Below are 14,712 nucleotides of genomic sequence, written 5' to 3' on the forward strand. Positions count from 1 at the left end.
TGCGGGCGGGCAAGCTCCTGCGGGCAGCAGCAAGCGAGGCTGAGGTCCCACCCGCAACGTGCGCAATGCAACCAATGGATCGTGCTGCTCTGACGCCCCACTGGGTGCCCTGCATGGAGTGAGCTGTCACTGTGGCTGCAAGGTGCTCCCATCACAGACTCCCAGAGTGGCTGAGGTGGGAAGGGGCCTCTGGAGGTGACCTTGTCCAACACTCTGTTCAAGCAGGTACACTTACAGCAGGTTGCCCAGGACGGCATCCAGACGGTATTTGAGTATTTCCAAGGGAGCTCTACAACCTCCCTGGGTAACTTATGCCAGTGCTCAGGTGCCCTCAGAGTGAAAAAGTGTTTTCCTGATGTTCAGACAGAGCCTCCTGTGTTTCAGTTTGTGCCCACTGCCTCTGGTCCTGCCACTGGGTACCACTGAGAAGAGCCTGGCTGGGTCCTCCTTGCACCTCTGTCCGCTGATATTTATATACATTGATGAGGTCCGCCCCCCCAAGCCTTCTCTTTTCTAGGCTAAGCAGTCCCAGCTCGCCCAGCCTCTCCTCACACAAGAGACCCTCCAGTCCTTTAATCATCCCTTGTGGCCTTTCGTTGGACTCTTGCCAGCAATGCCATGTCTCTCTTGCACTGGGGAGCCCAGAACTGGACACAGCTCTCCACATGTGGCCTCACCAGTGCTGAGCCGAGGGGAAGGATCACCTCCCTCATTCTGCTGACAATACTTTGCCTAGTGCAGCTCAGGACACCCTCAGCCTTCTTTGCAGCAATGGCACATTTTTGGCTCATGCTGCTTTCCAGCTGGGGGGCCATCAACATGTACTGGTGCATGGGGTTGTTCCTCCCCAGGTACAGGACTTTGCACTTCCCCATGTTGAACTTCATGAGGTTCAGCCCATTTCTCCAGCCTGCATGTACAGAACAGGCCCTGCAACCAGTCTGCCTATCTGGGATCAGGCCACTGGCAGAAAGCCAGGCAGCCAGTCATAAAACACCCTCTTCCCCTCAGTCCTTGCATTTCCCCTTACTGTGCTGAGTCTAGATACCGGATGCCTCTCCATTTGAAAGACAGCGAGAGAAGGCAGTGAGAAGAACAGGAGATGAGGAGGAGCAGAGTCTGACCTTAACCCTCCTCAGGTCACTGCTGCTCTGCTGTGGATGCCAGTGTCCTAGTTTCAGCTGGAATAGAGTTAACTGTCTTCCTAGTAGCTGGTACGGTGCTATGTTTTGAGTTCAGTATGAGAAGAATGTTGATAACACCGATGTTTTCAGTTGCTGCTAGTAGTGTTTAGACTAATGTCAAGGATTTTTCAGCTTCTCATGCCCAGCCAGCGAGAAAGCTGGAGGGGCACAAGAAGTTGGCACAGGACACAGCCAGGGCACCTGACCCAAACTGGCCAACAGGGTATTCCATACCATGTGACGTCCCATCCAGTATAGGAACTGGGAAGTGGGGGCGGGGAATCGCCGCTCGGGGACTAGCTGGGTGCCGGTCGGCGGGTGGTGAGCAATTACACTGCGCATCATTTGTACATTCCAATCCTTTCATTATTGCTGTTGTCATTTTATTAGTGTTATCATTATCATTATTCGTTTCTTCTTTTCTGTTCTATTAAACTGTTCTTATCTCAACCCGTGGATTTGCTTCTTTTCCCGATTTTCTCCCCCATCCCACTGGGTGGGGGGGGAGTGAGTGAGCGGCTGCGTGGTGCTTAGTTGCTGGCTGGGGTTAAACCACGACAGCCAGTTAGGATAAGATGAAGGTCTCACTAACCACCAGCTCTCAAAACCAGTTCACGCTCAAAAGGTTTCCAAATACACCTCTCCTGCTGCATAAGGCAGGGCAAGCATTGTGCCCTTCCAAATGCTGATTATGACATTCAGTTTTTCTGTAATTTCCCCACTTTGCTTGCTTCAGTCAGCATTCACAGATTGGCAGTGAAGTTCACTGAGCAGAGCTTTAGCAAAGAGCCCTCCATACTTAACATTTGTTTGCTCAACAAGCCTGTGGGAAGGAACTCAAAGACTCTGAAACAACTCTCCCAAGAGAGACCAGGTCTGGGCATCGCCAAGCTGTCCAAAAAACATGGCAAAGACCTCAAGGCACCCCACCACGGCCCCAGGGAACCACCAAAATCTTCAGACACTCAAGATGACCCCTGCACTAGCCCAAATGTGGGAGCAAAGTGGTAGGAACTGCCCTGCAGACCCCCAAATGAGCACCCCCACACTGAGAACAGAGCTCAAAGGTGAGTAAAAGCCCCAGGGGCTCCTGCAAACCTACTGGAAACCCTGACAAAGTCCCAGAGATCACAGTACCCACAGAGCCACAAGTGTTCCCCCACAGGCCCCTGGAACAGCCTGACAGAGGTGACCAGAGTACTTCAGGGATCCCAGGCTCCCTGGAAGCAGAAGGAGCCACAGAGGACCCAGAAAAACCTGCTCTGCAGACCCCAAAACACCTCCACAGGCACACAGAGTCAGGGGAAGAGCCTCCCGTACCACAAAACATGCAAGCGCATGCATCCACACACATGGACGCACACACACACGCAGACACATCCTGCACACCTGGCATAGCCCCAGTGAGGGAGCAGCTCTGCCTCATGGTCAGCACAAACATGGGCACATACACCCACCCACAGACAGTTAACTTCTCCACCTGTCCAGCAGACAGATGCCATGACCAGGGGAAGAGGGATGGGTAGAGTACTACAGGCGTAACAGCCTCCCAGGCAGACATTGGTGCATGCACGCTCATCCATGAACACTGGTACAGCTGACAACACAGACACCAGCATGGAAAAAAGCACTGTGCAGTAATCCTGCAGGCATATGCAGGCACTCCCCTCAGCACCACAATGCACCCAACAGCCCAGACGCGCACACACAGCATCCCATCTCCTCCACACGCTACCCCCAACAAACCTCTCGTCACATGCACAGGTAACCTGCACCCAAGACCCCACTACAGACCCAAGCAGCCAAGCCCAGCCCAGCCCACATGTCACCCACTGAACAAGCTGCTCAGGTAACTGCACTCACCCCTTGGTGCTTCCGTTTGCAGCCTCCATCCTTCCTCGCACCCTGCCTGCTTCTTCCATACTCAAAAGACTGATGGTGCCCCACCAGAGCAGGTGTGATTCTTGGAGAGAGCTGACTAATGAATCCAGAAGCTGCTGTTGGTTTCAAAGCACATTTTTTTTCCTTACCTTCCCGGGCCAGGGCAAGTGGAAGTGCTGCCAGGAGAGAGACAACTGACTCTGACCACAGGCGGCCAGAGGAATATTGCAGGGAGCACGCTAGGTTGAGAGAAATCGCACCTTGCAGAGAAGCAAGGGACTACACTCTGCTCCCCTCTGCCTCTGACAGCCCCACGCTCATCCAACAAAACATAGCTGTGCAGCAGTGCTAGAGGACTGCCGAGTTGATGCAGTCATGTTGCAGGCAGCAAGGAGGACCCCAATACAGTTTGAGCATAGTAGGAAGCACATCAGCCTCCAGTAGGGCCTATACTGGAGTCAAACAGGCTGGGAGCCACCTGGCTGAGCCTCACTCTTCCCCGATGTAATCTAACATTGGTGTTAACTGACAAAAAAGTGAAGTCAAGAGCTAGCTTGTGCTTGTCTTACTGCAATGGGAAAAGGAAATGCTGGTGAACCTCAGGGAGCGACCCATCCTCTGCTGGGTCTCTGAATGGTCTGTGCCTCAGTCCCAGCCGTGTCCAGCCATCCATCCCGTTCTCCTGTGGCACGGGACCAAGGGCACACAGGACCACGTGGGCACCAAGAAGCCAACTCCAACCGGTGAAGGGAGATAAAGAGACATCTGGAGTCATGGGGGTTTGGGGGCAGGATTGTGGGTGGTTTACAGTTGCTGTGAGTACTGGAGCATTGTTTGGGGTGGACTTGAAGGGGAACAAAGGCAGGATTGGGGATGGGGGTTTACAGTTTACAGCAGGCTTCAGGGGTGCTGTCAGAGACATTGGTGGTCTTGGGGGCAGTTTTAAGATTGTAGGAGGGGATTGGTTCAGGTTTGGGGGTGGTTTTGAGGTCCAGGGACTTCAGAGGTTGGTGATGGTCTTGGGGCAGGTTTTAGTGGCTAGGGGCTTCGGGGGCTGGATTGACTAGCACCTGCAGAGCCCTTGGGGTGACAAAGCTTGCAAGCAGCAGGTCAGGGTATGGGCTATCTACCAGAGGGGTTCTAAATGCATGCGGGTGACAGTGCCTTGGGTACTACCTGTGGCTAGTGATATTGCAGGAGAAGTCCTGGGGAACCCCAGAAGAAGCATCGTCTTCAAGTACATTGCAGGGGACCCCAGTGGAAACATCAGGGACCTTGTTGGAGATTAAAAGCCCACACCCCTTATTCCTTCAGACCCATCTCCCATTCCCCTCCATGTGCGTTTGGCACAGAGCAGCCCTCGCCAAGATCTAGCCCTACTCACCCCTCACTCGCCCAGCATGCAGGGCCCTCCCCACACTGACGTGCCTGGGCTCAGCACAAGGACTCCATGCCAAAAGCCCGCTTGCAGGCCTGAGGCAGAACCCTGGGTTCAGCCACGGTATTTTTCCATTCCTTGTGCATTATGCCCCCTCAGACCTTCCTATAAACAATGCTTAACCACCATTCCTTCAGCTTTTAACGACTTAAGTGCTGATGGCATTTAGTTAGCTTTTCCTCTCTCAAACGCTCCTTGCTCTTTTCTTTCCTGTTTGCTACCCCTTCTAGGCCCCTTCTATACTTACGTACTTCCTTAGAAAAACGTCACTGACATGAACAAATCAGGTCACACTGCTTCTCTTCCAAGTTTTTGGTCCTCAGATGATTACCCTGCAAAAGAAACAAATCTACCCAGCCTAGTCTCACTGTTTTAGAGTTGGTTTGGGAGCACTGAGGCGGGGTTTGAGGATGTCTTAGGTGTTTTGGGGTAGGATGTAGTTGGTGCTCACCTTAGCTGGCACCTCCAGTCTGTACATGGGTGTGGGGGTGGTCCCTGGCTGTCTACGCCTGAGGGTCTAAAGATCTGAAGGGAGGGGTGGCAGAAAGGGGGAAAGAGGAGGAAGAAAGAAAAAAGAAAAGAGGGATGGGAGGGACAAGGGAAGGCGAATTTGTAAGACAGGGAGGAAGGGGGGAGAAGGAGAAATGGGGGGCAAGTGTGAGAGGAAAGGAGAGAAGGGATTAGATTGGATATTAGGAAAAAATTCTTTACTGAAAGGGTTGTCAGGCATTGGAACAGGCCGCCCAGGGAAGTGGTGGTGTCACCATCCCTGGAGGTATTCAAAAAACACGTAGACAAGGCACTTCGGGACATGATTTAGTGGGCCTGGTGGTGTTGGGTTGATGGTTGGACTCGATGATCTTAAAGGTCTTTTCCAACCTAAACGATTCTATGATTCTAAGGGGGAAGGAGAGAGAGAAGAAAGGATGGCAGGGAAAATGGGGGTGAGACAGGGAAAGGAAACAAGGACGGAAGTAAGAAATCGAGTGGGGAGAGGAAGGGAAGAAAAGAGGGAAAAAAAGCAGGTGGGAAGTGAAGAAAAGAGGGAAGAAGAGGAAGGGAGGGTGAGGGGAAATGAGTTACTGCGAGAAGCAACCTGCGGGACCGAGCGCAGGGCGCAGCTACTCCCCGCGCTCCGCAGCGGCCGGGGAAGCGCGGGGACAGGGGCAGTGCGTGAACCCGAAGCGCCGCCGGGACCGGGAGGGCGGCGCACCCCCCCCCCCCCCCCCCGCTCCCCGCCCGCAGCGCCGGGAGGAGCGCGCCGGGCACCGCCCCGCTGGGGCGCGGTGCACGCCCGGAGGTCCGGGGCGGCTGCCGGCGGGAGGAGCTGTCCTTCGGCTTGCCGTGGTCCGAGGGGCGGCTCAGCGCGGTCTGCTGGGTAGTGCCTCCGCCGGGCTGCTCTCGGCCGCGCAGCGCTACAGAAAAAAAGATCGACCTTTGTAAGAATTTTGAAGACGAGGGGAGGGACAGGGATGGTTTTTAAGCGGTTCTAAGGGAAGATTTGTTCAAAGATCGAAGATGGTAATGGTCGTTTGAGAATGTCTTTGAGAGATCGGGATGGGATGCCGTGAGAAAACGCTGGCTGCATGTCTCAAGACCGCGATAGATGGTTCTCGTTCTGGAACTTGGTGGGAGATGCTGGGAAGGATAAGGAAGTGAATAAATAGGGGATTCGAAGTCTCCAAGAGCAGCGGTGGAGCTGTGACCAAGGGATGCCAGAGCTTTGAAGGCAGGAAGGGGCTACGCTTCCAGGCTGTTCTTCTGGTGCTTTGAGGTACTAGACAGGTGTCAGCGTGTAAGGTTTTACCCATCACCCCCTTGAAAAGTTATTTGTTTTCTGCTTTGCTGCACTGCCAGCTGCAAGCTAGATGCTCGTTTTCTAGGTGGTACCCTAAAAACACCAGTGTTGCTGTGACCGTAACTCAATTCTAAAACAGGTGTCCCAAACTAGATCTCTGTACTGTTGTCAACATGGTATCTCCTATGCAGAGAGATTATTTTCTTTCTTTTTTTAATGGATATCAGCGCTAACACTGTGCAGGACTGAGTGCTAGATGGACATCTCTGCTAATTAAATTAAAAGTATGGACTGAAAATATGTATGCCAAGTGGAAGCCAAGCATCAAAAGTAACTTCAGCCTTTATCTTGAAGAGACAATAAGGTGACAGTAAATTCTAATGTCCTTTTCAGTGTTACAAGATTCTTGTTGTTTGTCTACAAATCAGCTTGTCATTTTGCAGTTCAGCTGCTGACACAAAGTTTGTGGAGGAAGAAATTAAGACCTTAGAAGGTGTGTGTCATGCTACACTGACTTTTGAGTCATCCACTCACACTGTATAAATATTTCTTCTGTCACGCTGCCTGTCTCACAGGGTTACTGTGACAGAAGTTTTGCCTAGATGTTGTGAAAAACTTGTGCAATAAAAATCTCAAGTTAGTGCAGAGAAGAAATATATTGAATAATTTCTGAAGTAAGACACAGACTAAACAGAAAATAAAATCTTTTTTTTTAATAGAGGTGAGTGGTCTGGTAGACATCCTAGGGCTTTATCAGACAATGCTTCATGCATTTTGAATTTACTGTCAGTTGCTGATGAGGCTCTGCTTAGAATCTCTTCCTTTGTGTTTGACTTTGAGGTTGCTGGGTTTTTAATATGTTGTTTGCTTGCACCATCTTTGGTGCTTAGGAAATTTACCATTGAAATTTTGGTCCTCATGTAATACAATTTTTTTTCTTCTCCTTAAGAAATAATGAGCATAAGGAAATCACACCAGCGAGTTGGGTTGAATAAGCTCAAAACCACTGCCTCCATACCCTCTCCAAAAAACTAGTCCTGCACAGAATTCCACCTCATATTCCATCAGATGTTCTTCCTTTCCCCTCCTTCCATGTTTGTCCCTGATCAGACAGCTCAGACCAGTCCATGCCATGCTCCAACCCCGCTCACCCTTCACCCACCCAGCACACAGGGCTCTCCCCTCATTGATGTGCCAAAAGCCTGCCTGTGGGCCCAACTGCCTCCTCACAGCTCCAAGGTGTCTGTGTCTGTAGGACCGAGAGTACATGCACCGGCCCATATTGGGAAGGAACCTCAGACCAGAAGGGCAGAAGAAAAGCTGGGGAGGATCAAATAGGCCACCCAGGCTAACCCCAGGCTGCCTGCAGCCGTTGCTGGGCAGTGTCATCCTCCCCTTTCCCTAGCACCTTCTGGCAGGGTCATCCTCAGTGCGTGGACAAGAGAAATCCTGGTGACAAAGAGGAACATGTTTGCCATGGCCTTTATCCACCACAGGCAAGGAAAAACTCACCCCAGGCTCCGGCAATGTTCAATTTTGAGTGCTTTGTGCTCCCTGGCATGAAGGTGATCAAATAAACTATAGTATGTATTGATTTGAATATGACTACTGAAGGAGGAACGGGAATCTCGGGAGATAGGAGAGTCTCTTCTTGCCTCTCCTTTCTCTCCCCAGGAGCACCTCTTAAAAGAGAAATACTTAGGCTGGGTTTACAGGGGGATGTCCTGTCTGACCCCTTCCCACCCACCCCTTCCCTCACTCCAGTGTCTGATCTATTCTGTGGGCTTCATTAGCTAAATTAAGAGGAGTCCCAGTATCAGTTAACACATGGTCCCTGACAGAGCAGGAGAAAACACTGGTTGGAGCGGGGGTGTTGATCCGTGTGTTATCTTGATTCCACCCACCCCACTCCCCTCAAAGACACCAAAGGATCCCCAGGAACCCTACAGTAATCCAACAAATCGTGGAAGCACTCCCTCCTACAATCCTTAGTGGCCTCAGAGATGCTGCATAACCTTGTCTGTGGGACAGCTTATCCAGGACAACTTCTACTGTGTGCAAGCAGCACAAAAGGAGTGTCTACACAGAGTGTAAAGCAGACAAGAACTAGGATTTAATGGGCTAGCAGGATATGCTCACTGCCTATCTTCACCATGACCATGCTGACAAAATCCAACCAATTGCCACTGCCCAGGCAGCTACTGCTCAGAGAAGGACTGGCTTCTGCTTCTGGTGTTTCTGAGACACTAGCTGCCAATTCCTGAAGTTTTCCTTCAAAATGACTGAGATTTTTACTATTTCAATGCTTTCTGTGGGTTCCTGTGGGTGGGTAACCACCACGAACCCTCTTTCTAAAACCCTTGAGGTACTACCCAGCCCCATTTCAGGCTGATGGGTCTGTGATTCCACTATCTTTTCCACATTGCTATACAGTATATACTTCCTCACAGCTCTCTCCAACAACTTAGCAATTTCCTGAGAAGTCTGAGTGCATATAATGAAACTATCAAAACCAAATCTTGAATCAGACCACAGAGAGATGAATCCTGGATAGTGAAGGAAGAAGATAACAAATCTTACTTAAGGGTTCAAGAGTTGTATCTTTCAGGAGTTTATAATTTACTTTAGCAAACCACAAAATACTAAACACAGAGTCTGAATCCTAAATGATAAAGCATGAGGCCTGAGAGTACAGTGATCGATAAACCATAAGCCTTGGATCATAGTGATATCCTGTAAGTCATAAACTCCTGGCAATATATGGCAAACACTGAAGGCTAAACCATCAACACTAAGCAATAACCACTAAAGCTGGGTGAAAACCTGGAAATGTTGTTAGAGTTGTTTTACAACTTTTTTGTTTTGTTTTGTTTTTTTGTTTTTCCAAAGGGGAGTGCAGAATAGTAGCTTCTGGCTGCAAAATGTTATTTCTGAGAAGTCTCATACACTATTAACATATTTAACGTGTTTACAATTCCAAAGACCTTTTCCTATTCTGAATAAAGGCATTGAATGGTACTTCGTATGACCAGCCTCAGGAAAAAAAGGGGTCAAAACAATGCTGAATTACATGTGAGATAATATTAACTCAAATCAAAGGTTACTTTTAGCATTCAGAATTGGCAGAGTGATTAGTCAAAGGCAAGACAGTTGACTGATAGCTATTGCTGGTGTAAATGGGTTCCAGGGCAGAATTGGGAGTACTTGTTACCACATCTAAGGGAGAAAAGATATTACAGAGAACATTCCTAACTACACGCAATTCCTTAGCTATAGCTATTGCAAACAACTATACATGGTATGTAGGGAAAGCTAACGAGAACTACCATACTGGTTATGCAGAGAACACTTCAGGATACTTGTACATACTAGAAAGTAATTCTTTTTTTGCGGGGGGCAGGGGGGGGAACCAACAACACAGCTTTTATGATCTTATGTAAGCTGACACTTTCAACACGAAGTTGAAACAGAAAATATCCATGCCTTTATGTGCATCTTTGCAATAGGTAATATCCCAAATTCAATCTGATTTAAAAAAATTACATAAGGGTTTTTTTATGGGTAACTAACTGTATGATACTTTGCAGTATAGGCTTAGGGAAGTCTCACAGTACTCCCATATTACCAGAGACACAAAAAAAGGCATTGTGATAAACATAAAAATAAAAGCCAAGTTATGACCGAATAACACCTCTGATGGAAGACAAAGAATTCTGATAGACCCAGTAATTTTCTGATGGTTCTTTCGCTCAAAACAATTACTTCATTTTTCACGAAGCTGCATCATCCAGCCTCAACAGCTAAACTCGACAAGCATTTTTGCCTCCTGGGGTTTTCCAGGGGTTATTCTGACTACTGATAAAGCCTGTAGTGTTATGAAATTAAGTCACATTAAGTGAATTGAACAGAGAGCATTAATCTGGGCAAATTACTTCCAACAATTAGAAAACCATGGCTGTAGCAAAGTCAGACAATAGTTTCCATTAGCGAACAGAAAAATAATGCCATATATAACCTCCTTTCTCTTAGACCCTACAGCTCAAGGAAGGTTTTTGTTCTACTGTGATACAACTCAGAAAAAATTTCCTGGATCTCTGGTTGAGTAGATGCCTAGCTTTCCCTATTAAGTTATCCATAAGTGCCTGGGATGATGGGTGAAAACTCTTTTCTTTTGGAGAACCCTGAATTCCAGCTGAGGGGGAAGGTATGGGAAGAAGAGAGAAACATGTAGCATTCTTTTATTTGTTTTGAACAACTGCCATTGGAAGTTAAACCTAACTGGTTACATTCCTTGTGCATATTTACAAGCTTTTCTTGGCAGAGATGCATTTAGGCTAGAGATAATACGGAAAGAGAAGTTTCCACAGGTCAAAAGCTCCTGTTCTCTCCTGTCCTCTTTTGAGATGTTTCTCCTGTATTTCAGCCATCCAATCAACTGCACTGAATACACACTTCTAGTCAACAGCCTCTAAGATTGCCAGAACACTGACTTTCCACCTATTCCCATGTTCTCATTGTTTACTGTTCCTGACACCCACTCGCTTTGCTAAAGATGTGTCTGCTGCCTCCAGTGTTTTCAGCCACACTGATTCTCCTTCCTCTCTTGCATGCACATGGAAAATAGATCTCTCTATTCTGCTAGAAATAGTTCCCTCATTTTATAAAAGATGCATCAGATAGACATACAACCCTTGCTTAGATAGCCCTCATTTTTTCCTACAGTGACTGTGCTTTAGTGACTTTACAAGTGAATTTCAGGCAGTATTTCCATTTCAATTATTTACTGTCAAAAGGCTTTTTTTTTTTCCCAGATTGAATCTGTAGTGCAGCAGAGAGTTAAAAAAAAGAAAGCCTCTTACCATTGTCTGTCTTTATTATCTATGCAGCCCACACTCACAGAAAATTAAACACATCAGTATAGACTCTGAGAACAGTCACCCATGTTATTTATGTTACTAGAAAATGCTTTTGAGACACATTTACAGGAAGTCCCCTTATGATAACTCCCTTGAGTAAGTGTGTGTTTCTCCACTGAGTTCCTTTGTATTACCAAGGACAGAGAGGTTTGCAGTTAATATACTTCCCTATTAGGTCCTCTTGATTTCTGAACATGTAATCCCAAATTGGGTATCAGTGTGACAGATTATAATACCAAGTGTTGCAATGTTAAACCGGTCCTCCTCCTTTCTTTTTGGACTGTCAGTAAAGCACAGCAATACTACTGAGCACTGCCACTCATGCTGTGTGGCCTTGGACAAACCTCCCTGTTTGTCCTGTGTGGAGCGAAGAAAAAAGTACGCAACACGACAGACCCGAGCATCCAAAAGAAAAGTGAGAAGTCCTCAAGTCTTACACATAGTATCACAATAATCTTTCCAAAAGCATTATTGGTGGGACACATACATCAGGCCCTATAGAGGAAAAAGCTAGTGGATTTATCCAAATGCTTTCAGTAAATGCTCAGCTCTATCCACCAGTAAGCAATATTTCTAAACTGGCAGTCTGAGAAGAAAAATCTCTGTTATGACAGCATTTTTCATTCTGATCACCAGAAAGTTTGTGCTGAATGTTGAAGACAAAAACAAAGCCTTCATTTAGGCAACTACGGAGAGTGCCTCATTCATGCGAGAAGGAGAAAAGGAATAAGGAAGATAATATGACATTTCACAGGCATGCAAATCTCACTGAATAGCAGTTGCAAGAGCACTTTTCTGAAATATTATCCATAGTAAATTGCCTGCACACAGTCTATTCACAGATGTCTTTGCTCTGCCAATCTAAAGTAGCTATTCTCTCAGTAGTTTAAGAGTAAATACACACTTGTGACGCATCCAGATATCACTGACTGCATTCAAGTGTCTATCATACAAAAACACTCTTGAGTTCAGTGAGGCACTCTCAAGCACAGAAATTTTTTGGTTCTTAAAAGGTCAGTAATGACAGCTTCATTTTACTGTTCTGTGCTGAGGATTTTTTCCATGCAAAGCTCTAGTGTTGTCTGAGAGAGCGGTACAGAACCAGCTCTCCCAGCTATAGAAGTAATAGTTTTAAGTCAACAACCTCTGTCTGCTCAAAACCAGCTGTGACATGGCCCTCAAATGACAGAATCTGCCTCAAAAAATTCACTAGACTATCTGTTCTGTAAGACCAACTCCCCAGACTGTCACAGCTTTCAATGGAAAATACAAGCTGTTTATTGACAGGTCACTCTTCCAATTCTGAATAATTTCAGAGTTACATCTAGTAATAATTACAAAAGGTGGTTCTAGCATGGCAAAACCAAATATACTTCATAAATTCACTTAGGATTCAGTGAGCCTGAGGCAAAGCAATGAGGATAAGAAGAATGTGTCTTAGGCAGTGTCTTCAGTTCCCCAACCTCCAAGCACAAGGGTATCTGAAGGTCTTTGCTTAAGTTTCTATTGCATTTTAAAGTCTTTAAAGGGCCTGCTGCATTCTGTAGCACTACAGCTAAACCTGAGGTTTCTTGACATATTATTGTCAAGTGCATTGAGAAAGATGTTTCTTTGTGTAAAAATGTATGCATATGTCCTCCCGTGTTGTCCTCAGTGGAACATCTCTTTCACATTAAGGGCCTGTGTAAGATACAGTTGAGTATATCAAATACTCAACTGTGGAAATGTGCGGATGTTTCATCATCCAGTTTGTACCTAAAATTACTAAATTACATGCATCAGCATGAGGAAGAAATGGACAATCTGAAAGCCTGGAAAAAAGTGGGCCAACCATCACATGTCACTAGTATGGCAGTCAGTAGAAAATATGGTTTGGGGCACAGGCAGTGACTATAGCCAAGTTTCATTTTGAAACATTGGCTTGCTATATGTGGCCAGTGAATAAAAGGTCATTGGAATTTCAACTTCAAATTCAATCAATTAATTCCTTCAGGCCAGTTAAATGATTGCAAATTAGAAATAGGAATAAGACCTTGTATTGTGTAGAAGAATCACTCCAGCATAGCTGCCATAAATTTGAACTATTTACATTCATAGAAATGTAGTGGAACCTTATTTGTGTTTGTTCTTAGGATCATATGAAAATTCAGGTTGGAAAGGACCTATGGAGGTCTCTAGGCTCCTGCTCAAAGCAGGGTCAGGAATAAGGTCAGACCAAGTTACTTGGAGCTTGTGAAAAGGAATTCAAGAAAGAAACCTTTAAGTGAAAACCAAGGGGCAAAGTATCCCTTCCACCTTGATTCCACCACTGCCACTGCTTAAAGGACTGTAGAGAACTAACCTTAAAAGTACATTTCCAGCAGTCTTTTGTAAACCCGTATTAATTTATTTGGTTCAGATTATATAAAATCCCTTGTAAAGGAAGTCATGTATTAATAGGAGAATAGATTTAACATCTGGGTAAAAAAAAAAGAAATACAGCTTGCTATTATTTGTGACATTCATTAAATAATCTAATGCTGACAAATTTGAAAAGTGATCTTTTGTCTCTAGTGTTTTGATGACAAAATACTGCTTAATATGTTTTTTTCATTTACTAAATGCTTCAGAGAGCAGCATGAAAGTGCAATAGAAAATTAAAGATCTATATTTGTGACAACTGTTGCTTTAAAGCACAGCCCTTTGAGGAAATAATCTGAATTCTGCTGCTTCAAACTGATGTGCTGTAGTAGCGTATTTTGGAAACAATAAGCAGGATGAGAACCTGCCTACTTTGTACTAGGTTCCTTTTGACAAGCATTCCAAAGACTGCAGTTTCAAAGAACAAATGAGAAAGATTGAAGCACATGAAGGACATACTCTACTGCCCCGTTAGTATGTGAAAGCAGGGAATTGCCCTTCTCATCTCATTTTTTGCACACAGCATTGCTGTTCCAATACATATAATCAATGCTAAGAGGTTTTGTTTGGAATAAAATATATTTGTACAGGAGCACAACTGCTTTCTGCTCTGCATAGTTCTCTGTCGGTAGGACTGTCCCCTTCTTGATGCTCTTGTAGCCTAAGGCACTAACAAACAGGAAATTATAGACAATTGGACAAATTGCTTAACTTCTGACTCACAGGCTCTGGAATTATCTGTATCTTTGCATTCACTGCAAACCATCAAAACAAATGAAGTCTGGTGAAACAGCACATTATATGGCCAAACTGGAAATGAAGGACCTTCCTCATTTTAAAAAATTTTAAGTTGTCACACTGCATCTCTTCCATGAGTTGTTATTTCAATGTCAGATGAGGAAGGTCAACCTGTCAAAGCATGAGGTAGAGAGTCTGGGGGGGGGATCCCAACAGTTAGCAGCTATTTGGCCAACTATTTAAAATTTGGCAGTTAAATGGGTAACTCTTGGGTGTTGGACAATGAACAGGAGGAAGAGCTCGCACATCTCATACTGATCCAAGTTATTTGGAGAAAAAACACTGGACTGAATTCAC

General features: G+C 46.1%; 1 protein-coding gene across 1 annotated transcript in view; it reads right to left on the reverse strand.

Annotated features, from left to right (window-relative positions):
- The window catches only part of LOC115335284, a 111,870-nt gene that overhangs the window by 2,912 nt on the left and 94,246 nt on the right, over positions 1-14,712 (reverse strand). Inside the window, exons 4-6 of the mRNA XM_041119919.1 lie at positions 5,600-5,918; positions 4,755-5,028; positions 3,048-3,241 (exon numbers count right to left, since the gene is read on the reverse strand). Coding sequence (XP_040975853.1) covers positions 5,007-5,028; positions 5,600-5,918 — 341 coding nt within the window. The 3' untranslated portion in view covers positions 3,048-3,241; positions 4,755-5,006. The remainder of the gene's footprint in view (positions 1-3,047; positions 3,242-4,754; positions 5,029-5,599; positions 5,919-14,712) is intronic.

The sequence above is a fragment of the Aquila chrysaetos genome, chromosome 24, assembly GCF_900496995.4.
Source record: "Aquila chrysaetos chrysaetos chromosome 24, bAquChr1.4, whole genome shotgun sequence".
NCBI classification, from domain to species: Eukaryota; Metazoa; Chordata; class Aves; order Accipitriformes; family Accipitridae; genus Aquila; species Aquila chrysaetos.